Source organism: Lepidochelys olivacea (assembly GCF_965140295.1).
Source record: "Lepidochelys olivacea isolate rLepOli2 genome assembly, chromosome: 3".
NCBI lineage: Eukaryota > Metazoa > Chordata > Testudines > Cheloniidae > Lepidochelys > Lepidochelys olivacea.
The window spans coordinates 1,394,624-1,418,933 of NC_140413.1; the positions used below are offsets into that span (position 1 = coordinate 1,394,624).

Genomic DNA, 24,310 nt, shown 5'->3' on the forward strand with positions numbered 1-24,310 from the left:
CAGCGCCTCCCCACCTGCCCCAGGGACCCAAGCTGGCTCTGCCCCGGCAGGACTGAGGGGCAGCCCTGGGGGGGCTGCAAGGTGCAGGGGGGGTTCACCCCACGCCTGGAGCCCCCGCCGCAGAGCCGCGCCACGCTCAGGGCAGGCTGGGTGCTGGCCTTGCAGTTCTCTCCCGGGGGCTGCGTCTGGGCTGAGTCGGGCACCCCCGGGCAACGCGGCTCGCCCTGGTGAGGAGCGGCCCACGGCACCAGGGTGGCTGGGGGGGCAGCCAGGCTGAGAAGCGAGGCGGGGCCCAGGGTACAAAACACAGTGACTCTTCTTTATTAATACATGAAATAGATGCCCGAGCAGAGCTGGCCCGTGCCAGGGTAGGGCACCACCGCCCGCAGAGCTGGCCACGGGCCCCTCCCCCACATGGCTCCCTCAGCGGCAGGGCTGCCCGCCGGCTCTTCTCTGGTGTCGTCTGTGCAGGGCCGGGGCCCCCCAGTCCTGCGTGCCCCACGGGCGCCCTCCGGCCCTGGCATGTGGGTGGCTGGGGTCTCTGCCCGGGGCGGTGAGGGGCTGAGGTGGTGAGCAGGAGCTGTGCAGCAGGGGCATGGCAGGCAGGTGCCCCTCAGGGCAGGCAGCAGGGCAGGAATGGGCGCGACAGGATGATAAATAACAGGGAGGTGCCGGTCGATGTGGGTCGGGGAGGGGCCTGGCTTCAGGGGAGGGGGATCCCCACCCCGGGCCTGGGGCATCCCTGCAGGATTTACAGCCCGGAGCGTCCCTGGAGCCCCCCGCAGCAGCTGGCCGGCCTGCAGGAGACGCGTCCGTGGCTGGCCCTTGAGGAGCCCTGGCCATGAGCCCCCTGGGCCCCTCAGCCGGGTGGGCTGGGGGGTAGCTGGGAGCAGCGAGGGACCCGGGGGCCGCTCTGGGCAGGGCCTGGGAACCAGGAGCCCTCCAGCTTATTAAGGGCAGGGCTGCCCTGCTCGGGGGCGGGGGGGGCGCTGGGCTGGGCTCCACGGGGCACTCGCTGCCTCCTGAGCCCCTGCTGCAGCACATGGGGGTGGGCTGCCGGCCTGGGCTCCCCTCTCCCCATGCCCAGGGGGCCAGGCCAGGCCAGCTGCGGTGGGGGGTCCCCCTGCCCCCGGCTCTGACGGGGCACAGCCTTTGCAGCCCCGAGGGCGAGGGTGCTGCGGGGCCGGCCCAGGATGCAACGCGCCCGGAGCCCAGCTGGGCCCCTGCCCCGTGCCCAGGGGCAGCGTCACAGTGGGGTAGGGACTAGCCGGCCTCATCCCCTGGGCTGGGGTACAGCAGCACCCCGCTGAAGACGGTGAGCGGCTCGTCGGAGGAGTGGGCCAGCTGGCCCGTCACCAGGTCCACGCAGAGCGTCTCGCCGGCCTCCAGCTGCAGCAGCAGGTTGAAGACACCCAGGGAGCCCGGGCTGGGCTGGTTCTCGGCCACCGGCTTGTTCTCCAGGCCCTCGGGCTGGTAGCCGCCCGAGTCGCTGCGGGCGATGCCCTGGTTGGAGCGCGACAGCACGGCCTCGACCTTCTCGCTCCGGTGCCCCGTCAGCACGGCGCTGATGAAGTACCGCCCGGACACGGGCACAGTGAAGACACCTGGGAGGGGGCAGCCCGTCAGCGGGGCAGGAGCGTCCCCCCAGGGGGTCTCATCGCCCCAGGGCACTGCCCCTGGGGCCTGGGGGGGGGTGAGCACGCGATGAGCCCCTGCCAGCCCTGCCCTGGGCTCCCCACACAGAGCTCTGCCGGTGCCCCCAATCCCTCCCCACAGCCCCCTGCTGCCCCAGCCCTGGGCTCCCCTCCCCCAGCCCTGCCAGTGCCCCCAATCCCGCCCCACGGCCCCTGCTACCCCATCCCTGAGCTCCCCTCCCCCAGCCCTGCCAGTGCCTCCAATCCCACCCCACAGCCCCCTGCTACCCCAGCCCTGGGCTCCCCTCCCCCAGCCCTGCCAGTGCCTCCAATCCCGCCCCACAGCCCCCGGCTACCCCATCCCTGAGCTCCCCTCCCCCAGCCCTGCCAGTGCCCCCAATCCCACCCCACAGCCCCCTGCTACCCCATCCCTGAGCTCCCCTCCCCCAGCCCTGCCAGTGCCCCCAATCCCGCCCCACAGCCCCCTGCTACCCCAGCCCTGGGCTCCCCTCCCCCAGCCCTGCCAGTGCCCCCAATCCCACCCCACAGCCCCCGGCTACCCCAGCCCTGGGGTCCCCCCCAAGCTCAGCCAGGGCCCCCAATCCCGCCCCACGGCCCCGGCTACCCCATCCCTGAGCTCCCCTCCCCCAGCCCTGCCAGTGCCCCCAATCCCGCCCCACAGCCCCCGGCTACCCCAGCCCTGGGGTCCCCCCCAAGCTCAGCCAGGGCCCCTGAAGCCCCCCCAGCCCCAGCTCTGCCAGTAACACTAAATTCCGCCCCCCCCAGCCCCTTGCTGCTCCCCCCTCCTGAGCCCGAGGGGAGACCCCCTGGCCTGGGGCTGACGTGGACAGTCACTGCCGATGAGCAGGACGCCCCAAACCAGCGCGGCAGCCCCCTGCTCTCTAGCTCACCCACACCAGCTGGGTACGAGGCACTGTGGAGGGCTGGCTATGGGGAGCTCCCACCATGGGGCTGGCCGTGGGGCACTGCTCACCGGTGTAGGGGTCGTAGGCGTCCCCGTCGTTCACCAGCAGCCTGTCGAAGGGGATGGTACCGGGCTCCACGTGCCGGGACGTCAGCGCGGCCGAGAAGGCGACTCTGGGCACCACGGCCGCCTCGCCCACCGGGCCTGGCACAGAGAGACGGGGTCGGCACAGTGCCATTAGGACCCCCCGTTCCCAGCCTCCTCCCTGCCCCCAGGCAGGTCTGTGTCCCCCACAGCTCCTCGCCCATCACCCGATGCCCAGGGCCCCCAGCCAGTCACCCCCCCAGCTCTCCCTGCCCCCCGTGCCTGGGTCCCCCAGCCCACCCCCAGCTCCTCACCCATTCCCCCGTGCCCGGGGCCCCCAGCCCACCCCCACCTCCATGCCATGCCCAGGGGCCCCCAGCCCATCAGACCCCAGCTCTCCCTGTCCCCCACACCCAGGGGCCCCTATCCCACCCCCAGCTTTCCCCCACCCCCAGGGCCCCCATACCACCACACGCCCGGCTCTCCCCACCCCCTGGCCCACCCCCCCGTCCCTCCCCACAGCCAACCTCACCTTGCTCGCCAGGGAGCCCTGGAAGAGAAGGGAGAGGAGACGAGAGGTGAGCGCAGGGTGCTGGGTTTGGCAGGGCCTGGGAGGTAGCGGGGCGGGGGGGAGCTGTGCAGTGGGGCAGGGGGGTAGCAGGGCAGAGGGAGCTGTGCAGTGGGGCAGGGGGTAGCAGGGCAGAGGGAGCTGTGCAGTGGGTCAGGGGGGTAGCAGGGCAGGGGGAGCTGTGCAGTGGGTCAGGGGGTAGCAGGGCAGAGGGAGCTGTGCAGTGGGGCAGGGGGGTAGCAGGGCGGGGGGAGCTGTGCAGTGGGATGGGGGATAGCAGGGCAGGGGGAGCTGTGCAGTGGGGCAGGGGGGTAGCAGGGCGGGGGGAGCTGTGCAGTGGGGGGGTAGCAGGGCGGGGGAGCTGTGCAGTGGGATGGGGGTAGCAGGGCGGGGGAGCTGTGCAGTGGGGCAGGGGGGTAGCAGGGCAGGGGGAGCTGTGCAGTGGGGCAGGGGGGTAGCAGGGCAGGGGGAGCTGTGCAGTGGGGCAGGGGGGTAGCAGGGCGGGGGAGCTGTGCAGTGGGGGGGTAGCAGGGTGGGGGGAGCTGTGCAGTGGGATGGGGGTAGCAGGGCGGGGGAGCTGTGCAGTGGGACAGGGGGGTAGCAGAGCGGGGGGAGCTGTGCCTGCACCGGGGTGGGGGATACAGGGTGAGCACCCAGGAAAGGGGCCCCTGGGGTGGCCGGGGCGTTGGCTCATGGCCAGGTTCTGGTTCCCCGGGTGCCGCCTGGCCTGGGCCGGGTTCTCCTCTATGGGGAGCAGGGGCCACAGGCCCCAGGGCAGCACACGAGGGGCAGCACAGCCCTGGCTCAGGGTCTGTGACCCCCTAGGAGCTCGGCCCATTGCTGGGGGCCATTGGGGCATTGCCTCCCCTGGCCCCCCATCGAAAGCGGCTGTGCCAGGCCGGGTTTCCTCATGGCTCAGGCTGGTCCCTTGGTGGCGCAGGCGGGTGGGAGGCCGACACCCGTGCGGGTGGGCGCCTGGGGCGGGCAGGGGTCAGGCCCTGTGGCACCCGCGTGAGGCTGTAGCTGTAACCAGAGCCGTGGGGCCCGCGAGGTGGGGAGGGAGCGGAGGGGCAGCCGTGGGCAGCGGCTGAGTTTGTGCCATGACCCTGCGATGGACCCAGCCACTCCCCTCCCCGTGGGGCAGGGCTGCTCCTCACCTGGGGGTCCCATGGGACCTTGTTCTCCGTCCTTGCCTGAGGGCCCTGCTGGCCCTGAGGGACCCGGTCTTCCCATGGGGCCTTCGGGTCCAGGTGGGCCGGGGGGTCCTGAAACAGAACCCAGAGAGTTAGAGCTGCCCCCCTGGGCCAGTAGGAGCCTCCACCCCCACCTCCCTGAGCGTCCCCCCCCGATATCGGAGCCCTTGATCCCACCCCAATCCACCCCCTGGAACCAGCCAGTCCCCACCAAGGGGCAATCGGAGCCATGGCCAGTCCTCATCCCTGTGCTGTCCCAGCTCCCCACATGGTGCCTCGTCTCTTGCCCCACCACGGTGTCCTGCCTCCATGCCCAGCGGTGCCTGGGGGCCCTGCCCCCCGGTGCCCTGCCCCCTGATGCCCTGCCCCCATACCCAGTGGTGCCCAGGGGCCCTGCCCCCCAATGCCCTGCCCCCCATGCCTAGCAGCGCCCGGGAGCCCTGCCCCCTGATGCCCTGCCCCCCCTACCCGGTGGTGCCTGGGGGCCCTGCCCCCAGTGCCCTGCCCCCCATGCCCAGCAGCACTCGGGGGTCCTGCCCCCCAATGCCCTGCCCCCCATGCCCAGCAGCGCCCAGGGGCCCTGCCCCCCATACCCGGCGGTGCCCGGGGGCCGTACCTGCCAGGTCCAGGTGCGTGAGGTTGTGCACCTCGCCCTGCAGGCGCAGCAGGGAGGCGTTGAGGGTGCTCAGGCGGGGGTGGACGGTGCCCAGGCGGGCGTCCTGCAGCTTGTCGAGCAGGGCGCCGTGGGTGCGCAGGGTGCCGTTCACCTCCTGCAGGCAGCCCCACAGCCCGGTCACGTGCTTGCTCAGCCCCTCCTTGACCTTGCGCAGGCTGCCGGAGACGGCGTCCAGCCGCTCGCAGACGCCCTCCAGCTTGGCCAGCCGCTGCTCCAGGCCGCCGGCCGCACGCCGGCACTCCCCGGCCTCGCCCCGCAGCGTGCCCCCCAGCTGGTGCAGCTGGTGCGTCACCCCCTCCAGCCGCTCCTCGCTCTCAGCCGCGCGCTCCGTGGCCTCGGCCTGCACCTTGTTGATCTCGGCGATGATGCGGTCCTTGGTGGAGCCCAGCTCGTGGAGGTCGGTCTGGTGCTTGTCCACGGTGCTCTGCAGCCCGCGCAGCGTGTCGTTCAGGGAGCTGAAGCTCAGGATCACCTCGGACAGCTCGCCCTGCAGCGACTTCAGGTCCACGGCCGACGTGCCCCCGAAGACGCTGAAGCCGTCCAGGGGCTTGTGGGCCTCCACGGGCTCCCGGCCCTGCTCCGGCTTCCTGGGCAGCAGCGGGCAAGCCCCAGTGCAGGCCGCCACCTCCCCGCGCAGCCGGCCCACCTCCTCCTGCAGGGCAGCGCAGGCCCGGCTGCAGCCGCGCTGCTCGGCCTGCCCCGTGCCGCTCAGCGCCCCCAGCTCGGCCTCCAGCCGGCCCAGCCGCGCCCCCGTGCGGTTGAAGTAGAGCGCCAGGTCCTTGGCGCTAGGGTCGGTGGCGCTGCCCGCTGCGCCCAGCCGCTGGCTCTCCAGCTTCTTGATCTCGGCCGCCAGGCGCCCTAGCGACTCCCCGTTTGCCCCCACCAGCTCCCGCAGCTTCTTCCCCTCGGCCTGCAGGGCCCGCACGGAGCCGGCCAGCCCGTCCCTGGAGCTGCTGAGCTGGTGCAGGCCAGAGCCCAGGCTCCGCAGCTGCACGTCGTTATCCTGCACCCGGCGCGCCAGCTCACTGAGGATGTCGCTGGTCTGTGAGTCCCGGCTGCCCAGGGAGGGGGCCTGGGGCGTGGGGCAGGGCTGGCTGCACCCCACGCCCGGGCCCTGCTGCTCTGTTGCCACAGCCACACTCTGAGCCACGCTGTCCTTCAGCGTCTCCACGTCGCGGCTCAGGTTGGCCAGGGCCCGCTGCACGTGGGCCTGGAAGCCGCTCAGCTGGCCGGCCACGTTGGCGAGCTCCCCCTCGGCCCCACTGAGCCGCCGGCTCAGCTCCCCTGCCAGGTGGCCATGCAGGTGGGGCAGCTGCTGGGCGTGGTGCTCCTCCAGGCGGCGCTGGGTGGCGTTCAGACGCCCCTCCATCTCCACCAGCCGGCCCTCCAGCGCCCGCCCCGCCCCTGCCGGCTCCAGACCAGCCAGCTCGTGGTCCAGGCGCCCATTGAGGATGGCGAAGGAGCCAGAGACGCGGTCCAGCCCCCGCTCCAGGTCAGCCACCCTGCCGCGCAGCTCATCCAGCTGGGAGCAGCAGTCCTTGGGCAGGCGCCCTGCCAGGCCGCTCACGTGCCGCTGGATGCTCTCCACCGCCTCCCGGTTGCGCTGGTCCACGGAGCTGATCAGTTTCTCCAGGCCCCGCATGCGCTCGCGGTCCTCGGCCTGCTGCCGCCGCAGGCCCTCGCTGCCCTCCAGGCAGGTGGCGCAGGACTCCTGCACCCGCCGCTCCACCTCCTGCAGGAGCAGTGCCCCTCCTGGCGGGGCCCCCGGCCCCTGCCCGGGCCCCTGCCCGTTGCTGAGATTGGTCAGCTCGGCGTCGTGGCTGGAGATGCGGTTGTCCAGGCGCTGCAGATGCCTCTGGATCTCGTTGAGGGTCTCCTTCATCTCGGGCTGGGCGGCCGCGTCGGCCGGCTGCTTCCCGTTCAGCGACAGCTCCACCGCCTTGTGCCCCTCCTGCAGCAGCTTCTCCGTGGTGGCCTGCAGGTCCTGCAGCTGCTTGCTCAGGCTCTGCACCTTCTCCTCCAGCTGCTTCACCTTCTCTGCCTCTCCCCGGCCTGCAGAGCAGAGCGCTGTGAGCGGGGCTCCCCCGAGCCGGGCACGGCCCCGGGCAGCCCTCCCCGCCCCGCCCCGCCTCGCCTCGCCCTGCCCCGCCTCGCCCCCGGCCCGCCCCGCCTCGCCCCGCCCCACCCCTCCCCGCCTCGCCTCGCCTCGTCCCGCCCCTCCCCTCCCCGCCCCACCCCACCCCGCCTCGCCCTGCCCCGCCCCGCCCCGCCTCTCCCCGGCCCACCCCTCTCCGCCTCGCCCCGCCCCGCCTCGCCTCGTCCCGCCCCTCCCCTCCCTGCCCCACCCCGCCCCGCCCCGCCCCACCCCGCCTCGCCCTGCCCCGCCCCGCCTCTCCCCGGCCCACCCCACCCCGCCTCGCCCCGCCCTGCCCCGCCCCGCCTCTCCCCGGCCTGCAGAGCAGAGCACTGTGAGCGGGGCTCCCCCGAGCCGGGCACGGCCCCGGGCAGCCCTCCCCGCCCCGCCCCGCCTCGCCTCGCCCTGCCCCGCCTCGCCCCCGGCCCGCCCCTCCCCTCCCTGCCCCACCCCACCCCACCCCGCCTCGCCCCGCCCTGCCCCGCCCCGCCTCTCCCCGGCCTGCAGAGCAGAGCACTGTGAGCGGGGCTCCCCCGAGCCGGGCACGGCCCCGGGCAGCCCTCCTCGCCCCGCCCCGCCTCGCCCTGCCCCGCCTCGCCCCCGGCCCGCCCCGCCTCGCCCCGCCCCACCCCTCCCCGCCTCGCCTTGCCCCGCCCCGCCTCGCCTTGTCCCGCCCCTCCCCTCCCTGCCCCACCCCACCCCACCCCGCCTCGCCCCGCCCCGCCCCGCCTCTCCCCGGCCTGCAGAGCAGAGCACTGTGAGCGGGGCTCCCCCGAGCCGGGCACGGCCCCGGGCAGCCCTCCCCGCCCCGCCCCGCCTCGCCTCGCCCTGCCCCGCCTCGCCCCCGGCCCGCCCCGCCACGCCCCGCCCCACCCCTCCCCGCCTCGCCCCGCCCCGCCTCGCCTTGTCCCGCCCCTCCCCTCCCTGCCCCACCCCACCCCGCCTCGCCCCGCCTCGCCCCGCCCTGCCCCACCCCGCCTCTCCCCGGCCTGCAGAGCAGAGCACTGTGAGCGGGGCTCCCCCGAGCCGGGCACGGCCCCGGGCAGCCCTCCCCGCCCCGCCTAACCTCGCCCCGCCTCGCCTCGCCCCGCCCCACCTCGCCCCGCCCTGCCCCGCCCCGCCCCCAGCCCACCTCGCCCCACCCCGCCCTGCCCCGCCTCGCCTCGCCCCGCCCCGCCTCGCTCCCGGCCTGCAGAGCAGAGCACTGTGAGCTGGCTCCCCCGAGCTGGGCACGGCCCCAGGCAGCCCTCCCCGCCCCGCCTCGCCCCACCCCGGCTCGCCTCGCCCCGCCTCGCCTCGCCCCGCCCCGCCTCGCCCCCGGCCTGCAGAGCAGAGCGCTCTGAGCGGGGCTCCCTGGCCACCACCTCTGGCTGAGCTGAGGCTCTGGATCCCTAGTTCTGGCCCCCAAGCTGGGCCAAGGCTTTTCCCTTCGGGGTGCAGTTGCCCCAGGTGGCCACCAGCCGCTCTCAGCTGTATCCCATGGAGATGGGGGGTCCCAGCATGCAACGGGGCCTGGCGCTCAGGCAAGAGGGAGCGTTGTGTGCTGGGAGCGGAGGTCGAGGCCAGCTCGGTCTGGAGGGCAAAGGGAGGGGGCGCTGGGGAGCAGGGGCAGCCGAGAGACTCTGCAACTCTGCCCCCAAACAGGACCCCCCACACCTTCCGTCTCTGGGCCTCATTCCCGCCCCAGCTCCCCACACCTCACCTCTCCCCGCACAAACCTGGCTCTCCCCCCCAATCCCCAAGCCATTGGTACCTTCTCCGCCCAGGCCGCTCAGGGGGTTCCCAAAGCCGGAAAGTGTGGGGCGGCCGGGCTTGGGGCGCGGGCGGGTGGTGGTGAGAGGGGGGCCCTGGGCTGGCCCCTCCAGGCAGTCGTCACCCGAGTAGCCATGGCAGCATTTCCACTCCATGTCCGACACGGTCTTATAGGCCACCTTGTAGCGGGGCCTCAGGTAACTGCGATACCTGCAGGGCGAGGGAGAGTGGGTGAGACACCGGCGCTGCCCACCGGGGGGCGCCACCCCTGCCCTGTGCGGATAGTGTAGTTGTAGGGTTTCCTGTTTGTATTTTGTATAACTTAGAATGAAGGCGAAGGGATGATCATGTCGTATGTATTCAGTGTATTGTTCTATGCTACCATTTGACTGCATTCTGCTGGCCACCCTGACTGGACAGCAGGAAGGAACGACCCTGGGTCATTGGAAAAAACACCTCGGACAGGCTGCCTGTGTCTGAACTGATGTCGAGGCAGGAAAAGACCAGAATGGTCCCTATGGCTGAGTCTGGTCACCTTTTGTTTTAGGAGAAGTTTTCCTACATAAGGGCTTGTTTCTTTTCTGCATTGCAAACGAAGTTGCGTAAGGTTCGTTTGTAATCCCTTTAGTAACCATATAACCCTTTCTAAAATGTTATCCTGTCTGAAATTCTCTGTAAAATCGTTTGGTGTGAGTGAAGGCTGTGTGCATGGGCAAGGAGGAGTGTGGAATCATAGAATCATAGAATATCAGGGTTGGAAGGGACCCCAGAAGGTCATCTAGTCCAACCCCCTGCTCAAAGCAGGACCAATTCCCAGTTAAATCATCCCAGCCAGGGCTTTGTCAAGCCTGACCTTAAAAACCTCTAAGGAAGGAGATTCTACCACCTCCCTAGGTAACGCATTCCAGTGCTTCACCACCCTCCTAGTGAAAAAGTTTTTCCTAATATCCAATCTAAACCTCCCCCACTGCAACTTGAGACCATTACTCCTCGTTCTGTCATCTGCTACCACTGAGAACAGTCTAGATCCATCCTCTCTGGAACCCCCTTTCAGGTAGTTGAAAGCAGCTATCAAATCCCCCCTCATTCTTCTCTTCTGCAGGCTAAACAATCCCAGTTCCCTCAGCCTCTCCTCATAACTCATGTGTTCCAGTCCCCTAATCATTTTTGTTGCCCAATTTATCCACATCCTTCTTGTAGTGTGGGGCCCAAAACTGGACACAGTACTCCAGATGAGGCCTCACCAATGTCGAATAGAGGGGGACGATCACGTCCCTCGATCTGCTGGCAATGCCCCTACTTATACATCCCAAAATGCCATTGGCCTTCTTGGCAACAAGGGCACACTGCTGACTCATATCCAGCTTCTCATCCACTATCACCCCTAGGTCCTTTTCCGCAGAACTGCTGCCTAGCCATTTGGTCCCTAGTCTGTAGCAGTGCATGGGATTCTTCCGTCCTAAGTGCAGGACTCTGCACTTGTCCTTGTTGAACCTCATGAGATTTCTTTTGGCCCAATCCTCCAATTTGTCTAGGGCCCCCTGTATCCTATCCCTACCCTCCAGCGTATCTACCACTCCTCCCAGTTTAGTGTCATCTGCAAACTTGCTGAGGGTGCAATCCACACCATCCTCCAGATCATTTATGAAGATATTGAACAAAACCGGCCCCAGGACTGACCCCTGGGGCACTCCACTTGATACCGGCTGCCAACTAGACATGGGACCATTGATCACTACCCGTTGAGCCTGACAATCTAGCCAACTTTCTAGTCCATTCATCCAGCCCATACTTCTTTAACTTGCTGGCAAGAATACTGTGGGAGACCGTGTCAAAAGCTTTGCTAAAGTCAAGGAACAACACGTCCACTGCTTTCCCTTCATCCACAGAGCCAGTTATCTTGTCATAGAAGGCAATTAGATTAGTCAGGCATGACTTGCCCTTGGTGAATCCACACCTCACAATGGAAGCCTCACAAATGTCCAGATGGTCAAGAAGAAGTGAGAAACTTGGAGAAACAATCACAAAACATCCATTGTTGTTGATGCTCAATGAGTTAGCAGCACTGATGACCTCGGAGGCGAGGCAACAAATAAGAGAGAACAGCAGAAAACCCCACAATTAACACCACTTAAGGACTAACAATTACAGAATGACATTGCAGAATGACAAAATCCACAGACTAAAGTGGGAATTTACAAGTATAATGCTGGGGTGTTTTGCCATAAGACTCTGGGTTCAGTCCTGTGAAACCTCGGAGCATCGGGTCACGACCGACAGAGCCCAGCTCCTCACTCAAGCTCGGTCTAACTGGCCATTAGATTGACTTGTTTTACGACAGCCTGGTAAATGGAAGAGCATCTGCAGGACTTGTGTGTGTGTGATTCAACGCACATGCTAACGGTTGTATTTTCGATAAACGCGGCGTCTTGCCTTTCCCTGAAAAAGATCCCGTGTGCCTCTTCTAAGCAAGCTCATAGCAGGTCAGACACCAGCATTGCCCTGGGCTACTTCATAGATCCCCAGGCCAGAAGGGCCCAGTGCGATGGACTGGTCTGACCCCCAGCCTCGCAGGGCCCAGGACTGCCCCCGGAGCAGAGACGGTAGAGAAACAGCCGTTCTGGATTTATAATGAGCCGGTGAGGGAGAATCCAGCCCGGCCCCGTGAATTGCTCCCGAGGCTAGTGACTCTCACTGTTAATAACTGACACCTTTTTGCCAGTTGGAATTGGTGCAGTGTCAGCTTCTTGCCACTGGCTCTTGTCCAACCTTCCTCTGCCAGCCTGACGAGCCCTTAGCTCAGGGGGGCCAACCCGGAGCTCCAGAGCCGCACGCGGCTCTTCAGAGGTTACTACGGGGCTCCTTGTACAGGCCCCGACTCTGGGGCTGGAGCGACAGGCGCCCACTTTCCAGTTTGCCGGGGGCGCTCACTGCTCAACCCTGGCTCTGCCCCAGGCCCTGCCCCCACTCCACCCCTTCCGCTGAGCCGGCCGTGCCCTCGCTCCTCCCCCAGAGCCTCCTGCGCATGCAAAACAGCTGATCACGGTAGGCGAGAGGCATGGCGGGAGGGGGAAGCGCTGGGGGCTGGAGGAGGGGAGCAGCTGATGGGCTGCTGATGTATTACTGTGGCTCTTTGGCGATGTATATTGGGAATTCTGGCTCCTTCTCAGGCTCAGGTTGCCCACCCCTGCCCTATAGGGTCTCCAACCCTCCTGGTTTGGCCGGGAGTCTCCCGGAATCAGGCTCCATCTCCCAGAGGCTACTGAAGCCAAACCGAGAGATTTTAGGCTGCTAAAAGCCCGGCAGTGCAGTGGGGCTCCCGGCATGTCCAGCAGCAGCTCCTAGGCAAAGACAGGGCCAGGGGGTCTCCGCGTGCTGCCCCCGTCCCGAGCGCTGACTCCACAGTTCCCACTGGCCAGGAACAGGGAACCACAGTCAGTGGGAGCTGTGGGAGCGGTGCTGGCAGGCAGGGGCAGCACGCAGAGCCACCTGGCCGCCCCTGAGCCTAGGAGCCGCCGCCGGACAAGCCAGTCACTTCCGGGAGCCACCCGAGGTAAGCACCGTCCATCAGGAGCCCACACCCCTCTCCCCCTCTTGCATCCCAACCGCCCTTCCATCAGCCCCTCCTGCACCCAAACTCCCTCCCGGAGCCCACAACCCACACTCACACCCCAATCCCCTGCAGCTCAGCCCAGAGCCCCCTCCCGCACCCCAAACCCCAGACCAGTGAAAGTGAGGGAGGGTGAGGGAAAGCAAGTGACGGAGGGAGGGGGAATGGAGTGAGCGGGATGGGGGCCTCAGAGAAAGGGCGGGGCAGGGGTGGGACCTTGGGGAAGTGGGTGGGGCAAGGGTGTTTGGGTTTGTGGGATTAGACAGTTGGCAACCCTATGAGCCCATGGTGCAATATTTGTTCCCATGTAGGTTCTTACAGCCTGGGGTCAAGTCCCCACTGAACCTTCCTTTTGAGAACATAAGTCCAGCAGAGGTAGGGTTGCCAACTTTCTAATTGCAGAAAACTGAACACACTTGCCCCACCCTCTGCCCTGCTCCTTCCATGAGGCCACGCCCCTTCTCCAAGGTCATGCCCCCCCGCTCACTCCATCCTCCCTCCCTCCGTCACTTGCTCTCCCCCACCCTCGCTCACTCACTCATTTTCACCGGGCTAGGGCAGGGTGTGACGAAGTGGGACTGTTCTTAATGTTTCCTCTGAATAGTGTGGGGGTGCCTCAGTTTCCCTTAGGCAGTTCTTAAGTCTCTAGGGGGTGGGGTAAGGGTGTATGATCATTGCAGAGCCCTAGAGGGCAGGTGTGTGCAGGGATCGGGACACAGAGAATGGCCGACACCCTGTTTCCTGGCAACTGATGGCCTGGGCCCTTCCCCCCTGCAAGGTGAGAGCTAAAGGGTTGGAGAACAAAGGAATCAGGTGCCCTCCTGGCCCGGGAAAGGGACAAAGCCCAGAGGAGGAGGGGCTGGAGGGGGTTTCAGTTTGGGGCTGGCTGGGACATGGAGTGAAGGGCAGACGGGGTTGTCTGGCTCACTGCCCCCCAAAATGGACCCAGCTGAGGGGTCCTGTTCTCTATACTACAAGCTCTGTGTTAGACCATGTTCCTGTTGTCTAATAAACCTTCTGTTTTACTGGCTGGCTGAGAGTCCCGTCTGACTGCGGAGTTGGGGGGCAGGACCCTCTGGCTTCCCCAGGACCCCGCCTGGGGGGACTCGCTGTGGGAAGCGCACGGAGGGGCAGAGGATGCTGAATGCTCTGAGGTCAGACCCAGGAAGGTGGAAGCTGTGTGAGCTGTGTGTCCTGCAGACAGGCTGCTCCCAGAGAGGAGACTTCCCCAGAGTCCTGCCTGGCTTCATGGGGAGCAGTTCCAGAGCATCGTCCGGGGACTCCGTGACTCAGGGCGTTGGGGTGCGGGCAGGGGATGAGCTCTCCGGCTGGGGGTGTGGGCTCAGGAGTGGGGCCAGGGATGAGGGGTTTGGGGTGCAGGAGGGGGCTCAGGGCTAGGGCAGGGCATTGGGGTGCGGGCGGGGGATGAGTGCTCCGGCTGGGGGTGTGGACTCGGGGGTGGGGCCAGGGCTGAGGGGTTTGGGGTGCAGGAGGGGGCTCAGGGCTAGGGCAGGGCGTTGGGGTGCGGGCGGGGGATGAGTGCTCCGGCTGGGGGTGTGGACTCGGGGGTGGGGCCAGGGCTGAGGGGTTTGGGGTGCAGAAGGGGGCTCAGGGCTAGGGCAGGGCGTTGGGGTGCAGGTAGGGGATGAGTGCTCCGGCTGGGGGTGTGGACTCGGGGGTGGGGCCAGGGCTGAAGGGTTTGGGGTGCAGAAGGGGGCTCAGGGCTAGGGCAGGGCATTGGGGTGCGGGCGGGGGATGAGTGCTCCGGCTGGGGGTGTGGGCTCGGGGGTGGGGCCAGGGATGAGGGGTTTGGGGTGCAGGAGGGGGCTCAGGGCTAGGGCAGGGCGTTGGGGTGCGGGCGGGGGATGAGTGCTCCGGCTGGGGGTGTGGGCTCGGGGGTGGGGCCAGGGATGAGGGGTTTGGGGTGCAGGAGGGGGCTCAGGGCTAGAGCAGGGCGTTGGGGTGCGGGCGGGGGATGAGTGCTCCGGCTGGGGGTGTGGACTCGGGGGTGGGGCCAGGGATGAGGGGTTTGGGGTGCAGGAGGGGGCTCAGGGCTAGGGCAGGGCATTGGGGTGCAGGTAGGGGATGAGTGCTCCGGCTGGGGGTGTGGACTCGGGGGTGGGGCCAGGGCTGAAGGGTTTGGGGTGCAGGAGGGGGCTCAGGACTGGAGCAGGGAGGTCGGGTGTGGGAGGCGGTTCGCCTAGGAGCTGGAGGAACATGCTGGCCACTTCCGGGAGCCGCGCAGAGCCGGGTAGGGAGCCTGCCAGCCCCGCACCAACCAGAGCCACCAGAGCCCCGTTTTGACCCCGTGTTCTGGTCAAAACCGGGATGCTGGACAACCCTAGGCAGAGCTGCAGCAGCGTGAGCCCTCGGGAATGGAGGCTCTGAACACAACGCTTTGGGACAATGCTGCTTTTAACCAGTTGCCTTTCAATGACACAAGCCCGGAATCGGTTCCCTCACCCTGGCAAATCTTTTTTTAACTTTCCCGATTTGTTTGGGAGTTTACGTTTAACACAGCCCTGCTCTGTCTTGGCTTTGTGTCTGCGGCTGCCTGCTGGCACAGCCGGTTCCTGGGCGGTGCGGGGCTGACCGGGTTCTCCTGGAGTCGCTCGTTCTCAGCCAGGTTTTCTAACCCTCTGATCGTTCTCCGGGCTCTTCCCAGACCCGCCTTGATCTGTGGGCACCAGGCCTGGACACAGGACCCCAGCAGCGGGCACACTGGTGCCCCATACATAGGGAGGCCACAGGGCTCACCCTGGAGGAAGGGTGAGATCCCTGGGGGACTTGGCCCATGGGAGGGTGTGATGTTATGAGTGTAATATAATAGCTCATGGAAAGGTGACAGGGCCAGAAAGAGTTAATGAACTCCCAGACTGACCTGACGCAGGGCCGGACTGTAAAGACTGGTTAGGAGGATCTGTAAATGAACAGAGCTGTGAAATGCAGCCGGCATTGTGAGAGAGAGAAGGGGAGCTGTGTGCTCAGGTCTTGTGATGTCAGCAAACAAGTCTTGTCTGTTGCTATAGCTTTGATTCAAAGATCAAAAGAGGAATATTAACATTTAGGAAGACACTGGAGTGACATAGTATTATTGTCTATATGGCTCTTTGAAGGTTGTGGTAACCGGTATCTGAACTGTTAATGGATAAATGACCCTGGGCTAATTGCCAGGATGTTTGGGAGAAGGAAAGTGAAGCCGATTGTTTTCTCAGGCCAAAAGGCTGCAGGGAATGTATAAAACCCTGGGACACGATCCTTCTTCATCTCCGATCTGCTTTGGGTTTCAAGAAGGGGAAACCCTGAGCCATAAGGATTGAGATCCCCAGTCACTGACTGGAGTCACCCTGAACATGGACATTGGACTGTAACCCGTGGACTATTTCTAAAAGGACTTTTGGCAACTACAGACTCACCATCTCTGCTCTGTATCTGAACCTCAAGAACTGAACTCAAGTCTGTCTGTATATTGATCTTTCAACCAACTCTCTCTCTTTTCTTTTTTAATAGATTTTAGTTTAGTTACTAAGGATTGACGGTAAGCGTGTATTTGGGGTAAGATCTGAGTTATCGTTTGACCTGGGTCTGGGGCTTGGTCCTTTGGGGTCAGGAGAATCTTTTCTTTTCTATGATGAAATAAGATTTTCAGAATTTAGCATCCTATGCTTGACGTGTGTGTCTGGATGGAGGCCTGCGGCTGGGCACTTTAAGGGCACTGCGTTGTTTGGACGTCTGAGTACCCAGGGAGGTGCTGGAGAAGCTGGTTTGGGCTGGCTGGGTAAATCGAAGGAGTGGAATATCCACCAGTGGTTGGGGTTTGTCCGTCCCGGTCTGTTTGCAGTTCACCCTGATGGAGTGACCTCAGCTGGCTCCCACGGGCAGCCCCGTCACAGAGGGCTCCTCCCAGAGGCCAACCCTGTGGGGCTGTGACCGGGGCAAACTGGAGCCATGGAAATATGGCAGGTTCTGGTTCCTCTGGGACCGGGCCAGGGCTGCTGTCTCTGGAACCGTTCCCAGCCTTTCCCGCTAGGGGGCGCCCTGTACCTTCCCTTGGGGCCCTGGACGGGGCCAGCGTGCTCCATCTGCAGCTGCTCTCTCTGGGTCCCTGCTCTGCCCGCTGCCCCCGGGGCAGGCGATGCCAGGCCGCCAGGCCTCGTTCCCTCCATGGAGACCATGACCCCAGCTCCCCCCGCCCCGCAGCCAGGCACCAGCAATGCACCAAACCCCACACCTCTCCCACCCCTGGGATTTCACCCCCCCACGCCCAGGACCCCTCTCCTTTCCCTTCCCAGTGCCAGTCCTCCCATCTCCTGCCAGCCCCCCACTGCACTCAGAGGTCACTGTGCTTCTGTCCACTGGCAGCTCCCTGCCCCCAGCCCAGGTAGCATGAGGCTCCCCTCTCCCCACATTGCAGCACAAGGCCCACCCCAGAACGTCTATATCTTGGCCAGGACAGAGCCAGGCACAGGGGCTATGCACACAAGGCCCCGCTGGTTCCCGACCCGCAGCCCCCTGCTCGCCCAGCCCTGGGCTCCCCCCAGCCTGCCAGTGCCCCTCACTCCCGACCCTCCGCTCCCGGGTCTCTTGCCCCCACACTCACGTCACCATGCGTGGGCACTGGAGCTGTCCCCACCCGCAGGGCTGGTAGTCGGGTTTGACGAAGGTGTCCACGCCGTCCTCCACCATGCAGCTCACCGTGCGCGTCACCACGTAGGCGCACCAGTTCCTGCAGCAGGAGTGAGAATCAGGCCCAGCAAGCACAAGGCGCCTCCCCTGCCCCCCACGTGCAGCGACCCCCCGGCCTGGTGCAGCGAGCCCCCTACCTCCCACCCTGGTGCAGCGAGCCCCCCGGCCTGGTGCAGCGAGCCCCCTACTCCTCGCCCTGGTGCAGCGACCCCCCGGCCTGGTGCAGCGACCCCCCGGCCTGGTGCAGCGAGCCCCCCGGCCTGGTGCAGTGAGCCCCCTACCTCCCACCCTGGTGCAGCGAGCCCCCCGGCCTGGTGCAGCGAGCCCCCCGGCCTGGTGCAGTGAGCCCCCTACCTCCCACCCTGGTGCAGCGAGCCCCCCGGCCTGGTGCAGTGAGCCCCCTACCTCCCACCTTGGTGCAGCAAGCCCCCTGGCCTGGTGCAGCGAGCCCCCCCTGCAGCAAGGGCCCCGCCCCGCTGGGAGCAGCCGGTCACAGCTCACTGCTAATGGGACAACGAGCCTGTTAAAGAGGCTCCCCCCCACTCCTTTTGATCTCTGCCCTGTCCGGTGCCCCTGGCAGCAGCCAGCCCCTTTGATCACAGAGGGGGAACCAGCAGGGTCACGAGCAGGGTAACTCAGGGGAGGACCACGTTTGTGGCTTCTGGGGCAGGACGTGCCATGGCTCCCCTGAGCCTCCCAGGAACTTGGGGCAAAGGTAAATTCTGCCCCCACCCCCAGCCTCTCCAGCCCAGAGTCGTCTCCGCTGGGCGGGTGGCTGCCAGGCCCCCCACTGCACTGTGGGGTGGCTATAGGATTGTCTGCCCCACTGGGGCTATTACAGGAGGGACCCCACTGGCTGGGGGGCTGGGGCAGGTCTAGCCCTGGCAGCAGGGGGCGTTTGGGCGGCTGTGCCAGGGGCCCATGAGGTGATTCCCATGGGACACCCCCCAGTGCAGCTGAGACCCTATTGGTTCAGGTACACCCCCGCCCCAGCCAGCCCCATCTCCTTGTGGGTTTGACGGGGCCCAGCCTTTTCCCAGGCAACTCCCCGCTCCCAGCCTGGGGTCTCCCCTGAGCCCCTTCCTCTGCTCCCTGCAGCCCCACCCGGGCTCTGAGCTCCCCGGGGCCAGCGTGGGGCCCAGCCTGCAGCCACCAGCTCTCTGCACCAGTCTGGCTGCAGCACGTCCCTGGGCCCCGGGCTGGGATGGTTAATCATTGCGGGGCTGGGGGGGCTGGGCCAGCTTGCAGGGGTGTGACGAAGCGGGACTGTTCTTAATGTTTCCTCTGAATAGTGTGGGGGTGCCTCAGTTTCCCCATGCAGTTCTTAAGTCTCTAGGGGGTGGGATAAGGGTGTATGGTCCTTGCAGAGCCCTGGAGGGCAGGTGTGTGCAGGGGTCTGGACACAGAGAATGGCCGACACCCTGTTTCCTGGCCACTGATGGCCTGGCCCTTCCCCCCTGCAAGGTGAGAGCTAAAGGGTTGGAGAACAAAGGAATCAGGTGCCCTCCTGGCCCCAGAAAGGAACAAAGCCCAGAGGAGGAGGGGCTGGAGAGTGTTTAAGTTTGGGGCTGGCTGGGACATGGAGTGAAGTGCAGATGGGGTTGTCTGGCTCACTGCCCCCCAAAATGGACCCAGCTGAGGGGTCCCGTTCTCTGCACCTGCAAGCTCTGTGTTAGACCATGTTCCTGTCGTCTAATAAACCTTCTGTTTTACTGGCTGGCTGAGAGTCACGTCTGACTGCAGAGTTGGGGGGCAGGACCCTCTGGCTTCCCCACAACCCCGTCAGGGCGGACTCGCTGGGGGGAAGCGCACGGAGGGGCAGAGGAGGCTGAATGCTCCGAGGTCAGACCCAGGAAGGGGGAAGGCGGGTGAGCTGTGTGTCCTGCACATGATGGCACATGATGTGGGGGGGCGGAATAAACAAGGGGAAATAGTTTTACTTTGTGTAATGACCCATCCACTCCCAGAGTCCTGCCTGGCTTCGCATGGAGCCGCTCCAGAGCATCGCCCGGGGACTCCGTGACAGGGGTGCATGAGTGGGGGGAAACATGGAGCTGCCCCATGGGCCCTGGCTGCCATGAAAACAGGGGGAGCCTGCCCATTCCCCGCATAGCTCCGGGGGTGTAGCCCCCCCCACCATGCTGCAGGGAGAACCCCGCCCTGTGCTGGCAGTTCGGTGGGGGGGGGGGCCTTTCTGCTGAGCAAACACAGACCCAGACTGGGGTCAGGGAGGGGGTGCTCAGCAGGGGGCGGGCGGGGGGGGCTGTGCTGAAGGGAGCGGGGGGCTCAGGGGGCAGGCTGGGGGGCTGTGCTGCAGGGAGGTGGCGATCAGCGGGGGGCAGGCTGGGGGCTGTGCTGCAGGGAGGGGGGGCTCAGTGGGGGGGCAGGCTGGGGGGCTATGCTGCAGGGAGGGGGGGCTCAGCAGGGGGCAGACTGGGGGGGCTGTGCTGCAGGGAGGGGGACTCAGGGGGGCAGGCTGGGGGGCTGTGCTGCAGGGAGGGGGGGCTCAGCAGGGGGCAGACTGGGGGGGCTGTGCTGCAGGGAGGGGGCGCTCAGCGGGGGGCAGGCTGGGGGGCTGTGCTGCAGGGAGGGAGGACTCGGGGGGGGGCGAGCTGGGGAGGCTGTGCTGCGGGGGGGCTCAAGGGGGGCCCTCTGCACTCCCAGCTGGCTGTCGCTCCTGGCTGGTTCCCAGCCTCCCTCCCAAACGCCTGCTCTGGGACACAAGCCGCCTCCCTTTCTGTCCCGAGTGTGGGGCTGAACCGCCCCGCTGTCTGCTCTAGGGCCCAGGGGCTCTGCCCCCCTGCAGCTGGGACTCCTCCACAGGGGGTGCCTGGCCCCATGGCGCGTCATACAGGGCAATGCCAGGCCCCTGCGCGAGGCACGGACCTGGCTGGGGGTCCCTGCGTCGCCGGGTGGGGACGTCCCTGCCCCAGAGAGCAGCCCTTGGGGCCGCGATGCCCCCAGGGCGTGGGCGGCGCTGTCCTCGGCCCAGTCCCCTCTGGCAGGACACTGGCATCGAACGGGCCAGGCCGAGCCATGGGGCCAGGCCAGGCTGGGGAGTGAGGGGGGGCCTGTCCATGTCCTGTGGGTCACTAAGCCCCTCCCAACCCCTCCTCCTGTCACAGCTTTGCTGGGGGCTCGCCAGCTGCTCCCTGCCCCAGAGCCCCCCATAGGAGCACTGGGCACTGCACCCCCATCCCCCTGCCAGCCCCTGGGGCGTCTGGCTGGCCCCACCCCCTCCCCTGGCTGGGGGGGACTGGGTCCCGCTCTGCCCCGCCCGGCTGAGGCTGCTCCTGGGGGGCTGGCAGGGGTTGCCCGCTGTGGCTGGCACCTCCCGTTTGCTGGGAACACGGTGCCCAGGCCGGTGCCCAGCGAGGCCGCGTGTCCCTCCCCCGGGCAGCTGCACCGGCCCCAATGCGGACATGGCTCCAGCTCAGCGGAGACTGAGCCACGGCCAGGGGCAGCTGCCCCCTGCCCGGGAGTGCCCCTCCCCTGCCCCCGCAGTGCCCCCTGCCCCCCGACAGCGCCCCCTGCCCCCGACAGCGCCTCCCCCTGCCCCCGACAGCGCCCCTGCCCCCCTCAGCGCCCCCTGTCCCCGACAGTGCCCCCTCTCCCTCTGTCAGTGCCACCCCCTGTCCTCCCAACAGTGTCCCCTTATCCCCCCGACAGTGCCCCCCCGCCCAATGGTGCCCCTTGTCCCCCTTGATACAGTCCCCCCACAGCGCCTCCCCTGCCCCCTTGCCAGTGCCCCGCTCCCCGGGCACATGCTCCATCTGGCTGCAGCTCCGCAATCCCTGGGCCCCTCTCGCTCGCGGCTGGCGTGGGGCCAGGCCAGGCTCACTCGGCGCTTCACCATCGTCCCCGCCCCAAGCAGCAGGGCCCAGCGGGGGTGCAGGGGCCTGGCCTGTGGGGTGGGGGCCAGTTGGTCTGCTCGAGAGCCCCCCCAGCGCCCCAGTCAACGCACTGCAGCCCTGGGGACCCCCCGGCCGGGTGCCACATCTCCCAGAGCACCCCCACCTCACCAGACACACGCCCTGGGCACACACCCGCTGCAAGGAATTAGCACAGCTGAGCCCCCGTCTCCCTCCCCCGAGCCCCCAGCCTCCCTCCCAGCTCCCCCTCCCCATCCTCCCGCTGCCCCCCACTCCTCTGTGTCCCCTGGCTCCCCCAACCCACCCTCTCCTCCCTCCCGCCTGCTCCCCCACCTCCGTCCCCCCAGCCCCCTTCTCCACTCCCCCTTCCCCCTGCTCCCCAACCCTCTGTGCCCGCTGGCTCCCCCATGTCCCAACCCCCTGCCACCGCCAACTCCTCCCTCCCACCACCCCGGTCGGAGGCTTTCCATGTGCCTCACACACAGGAATCTGCGCATGTCCCGGGTCAGTGTCCCTCCCCCATTCTGGGCCTGGGGACACTGAGGCACGGAGCAGGGCCGGGACCCACCTGAGACCACCCAGCGAGGCGGAGCTATGCCCAGGGGCTGCAGACAGATGCCCCCAAGACGCGCCGCCCACAGCCACGGCAGATGCCTGCAGCAGCTGGGCCGAACCCCACAAAATGAGCCACCGGGAGACTGGTCCCCCTGCCCTAGGGGATCCCCAGGGTGTCCCCTCCAGCCCAGCACCTCCCTGGGACTCTCCTCATCTCCATGGGGCGGGGGAGCCCCCCGAGTGCCCTTCCAGCTCTCCGTGCTGGGACCTCTTGTCCAAGGCCAGATGGGGTTCCCCAGGGTGCCCCTCGGCGCCCACAGCCACCCTCACACTCCCTGCCCCGGCACGGCCCCTTACCTGTGCCGGCTGGCGGCCCGGGCGCCGGGCTGGGCCTGCGGGCTCCCCTGGGCAGCGGGGGCCGGGCCCTGGCTCAGCGGCGCGGCCCCCCCGGTGTAGAGGCTGTAGCGGGGCGGGTAGTTGGCGGCCCAGGCCACCCCGGCCAGGAGGCAGCAGAGGCTGCCCCAGAGGCGCGCCATGGCCGTGTGGGCGCGAAGGCGTCGGGCCGTCCCGCTCAGCCGCTCGCTCGTGGCTCCCCGCGCCGTCCACACGGCCCGCCCCAGCCGGGCTGCTCCCCTCACTGGGGCTGGCCTCCCCTCCGCCCGCCCCTGCAGCTGTCAGCCCCGCCCGCCCCCACTTCCTGCCCCCCGGCCCCCCCGGCCTGGCTCAGCGCCCCCCTGCCCCCAGGGCCACCTGGGCCCTTTCTTCCTGCAGCTCCTGCGAGGGGCTTCTCTGCAACTCCAGTTCCTGCTCCCCCCGCCCCCCCGCCGGCCCCCTCCCCCGCCCGGCCGCAATCACATCTGCTTCTCGTTAGGCCCGGACGCCAACACGGACAGGGGAGAAAACACAGAAAACGGGAAAAGCAAGAGAGGCCGGGCAGGGGGCCAGGGGCCGCGCAGCAGCCAGGACGGCAAGCGCTACCGCGTGGGGTCCCTGCCGGGCGCTGGCCCAGCCCCGCTGCGGCGCCCCCGGCCCCGCCACGGCACCCCCGGCTCTCCCACGGCACCCCCGGCCCCGCCACGGCACCCCCGGCCTTGCCCTGGCACCCCCAGCCCCGCCATGGCACCCCCGGCTCTCCCACGGCACCCCCGGCCCCACCACGGCACCCCCGGCCCCGCCACGGCACCCCCGGCCTTGCCCTGGCACCCCCAGCCCCGCCACAGCACCCCCGGCTCTCCCACGGCACCCCCGGCCCCACCACGGCACCCCCGGCCTTGCCCTGGCACCCCCGGCCCCGCCACGGCACCCCCGGCTCTCCCACGGCACCCCCGGCCCCGCCACGGCACCCCCGGCCCCACCACGGCACCCCCGGCCCCGCCACGGCACCCCCGGCCTTGCCCTGGCACCCCCAGCCCTGCCACGGCACCCCCGGCTCTCCCACGGCACCCCCGTACCCACCACGGCACCCCCAGCCCCGCCATGGCACCCCCGGCTCTCCCACGGCACCCCTGGCCCCACCACGGCACCCCCGGCCCCGCCACGGCACCCCCGGCCCCACCACTGCACCCCCGGCCCCACCACGGCACCCCCAGCCCCGCCATGGCACCCCCGGCTCTCCCACGGCACCCCCGGCCCCACCACGGCACCCCCGGCCCCGCCACGGCACCCCCGGCCCCACCACTGCACCCCCGGCCCCACCACGGCACCCCAAGCCCCACCACGGCACCCCCAGCCCCGCCATGGCACCCCCGGCTCTCCCACGGCACCCCCGGCCCCACCACGGCACCCCCAGCCCCACCACGGCACCCCCAGCCCCGCCATGGCACCCCCGGCTCTCCCACGGCACCCCCGGCCCCACCACGGCACCCCCGGCCCCGCCACGACACCCCCAGCCTTGCCCTGGCACCCCCAGCCCCGCCACGGCACCCCCGGCCCCACCACTGCACCCCCGGCCCCACCACGGCACCCCCAGCCCCGCCACAGCACCCCCAGCCCCACCACGGCACCCCCGGCCCCACCACTGCACCCCCGGCCCCACCACGGCACCCCCAGCCCCGCCATGGCACCCCCGGCTCTCCCACGGCACCCCCGGCCCCGCCACGGCACCCCCGGCCCCACCACTGCACCCCTGGCCCCACCACGGCACCCCCGGCCCCACCACGGCACCCCCAGCCTTGCCCTGGCACCCCCAGCCCCACCACGGCACCCCCGGCCCCACCACGGCACCCCCAGCCCCGCCACAGCACCCCCAGCCCCACCACGGCACCCCCAGCCCCGCCACGGCACCCCCGGCCCCACCACTGCACCCCCGGCCCCACCACGGCACCCCCAGCCCTGCTACGGCACCCCCGGCTCTCCCACGGCACCCCCGGCCCCACCACGGCACCCCCAGCCTTGCCCTGGCACCCCCAGCCCCACCACGGCACCCCCAGCCCCGCCATGGCACCCCCGGCCCCACCACTGCACCCCCGGCCCCACCACGGCACCCCCAGCCCTGCCACAGCACCCCCAGCCCTGCTACGGCACCCCCGGCCCCGCCACGGCACCCCCAGCCCCGCCACAGCACTCTCAGCCCCGCCACGGCACCCCCAGCCCTGCTACGGCACCCCCAGCCCCACCACAGC

General features: G+C 68.2%; 1 protein-coding gene across 1 annotated transcript; it reads right to left on the reverse strand.

The window, feature by feature from the left end:
- Nucleotides 1-298: 298 nt before the first annotated feature.
- EMILIN1 (elastin microfibril interfacer 1) lies at nucleotides 299-22,343 on the reverse strand. The gene is made up of 8 exons (XM_084623608.1): nucleotides 22,047-22,343; nucleotides 17,177-17,302; nucleotides 8,968-9,176; nucleotides 5,021-7,132; nucleotides 4,369-4,476; nucleotides 3,176-3,193; nucleotides 2,629-2,763; nucleotides 299-1,604 (listed from the first exon to the last, which is right to left on the reverse strand). The coding sequence occupies exons 1-8, from the start codon at nucleotides 22,223-22,225 to the stop codon at nucleotides 1,264-1,266; spliced, it is 3,228 nt and encodes a 1,075-aa protein (XP_084479734.1). The 5' UTR covers nucleotides 22,226-22,343; the 3' UTR covers nucleotides 299-1,263.
- Between the last annotated feature and the right edge of the window lie 1,967 nt (nucleotides 22,344-24,310).

Bases quoted from the DNA above. Each gene is read 5' to 3' on its own strand.
- EMILIN1 (XM_084623608.1), bottom strand. From the start codon at position 22,225: ATGGCGCGCCTCTGGGGCAGCCTCTGCTGCCTCCTGGCCGGGGTGGCC. The intron at 9,177-17,176 runs GTGAGTGTGGGG...CTCGCCCTGCAG, and splicing joins CAGTGCCCACGCATGGTGAC to GTATCGCAGTTACCTGAGGC. The intron at 1,605-2,628 runs GTGAGCAGTGCC...GCCCCCTCCCAG, and splicing joins CGCCTACGACCCCTACACCG to GTGTCTTCACTGTGCCCGTG.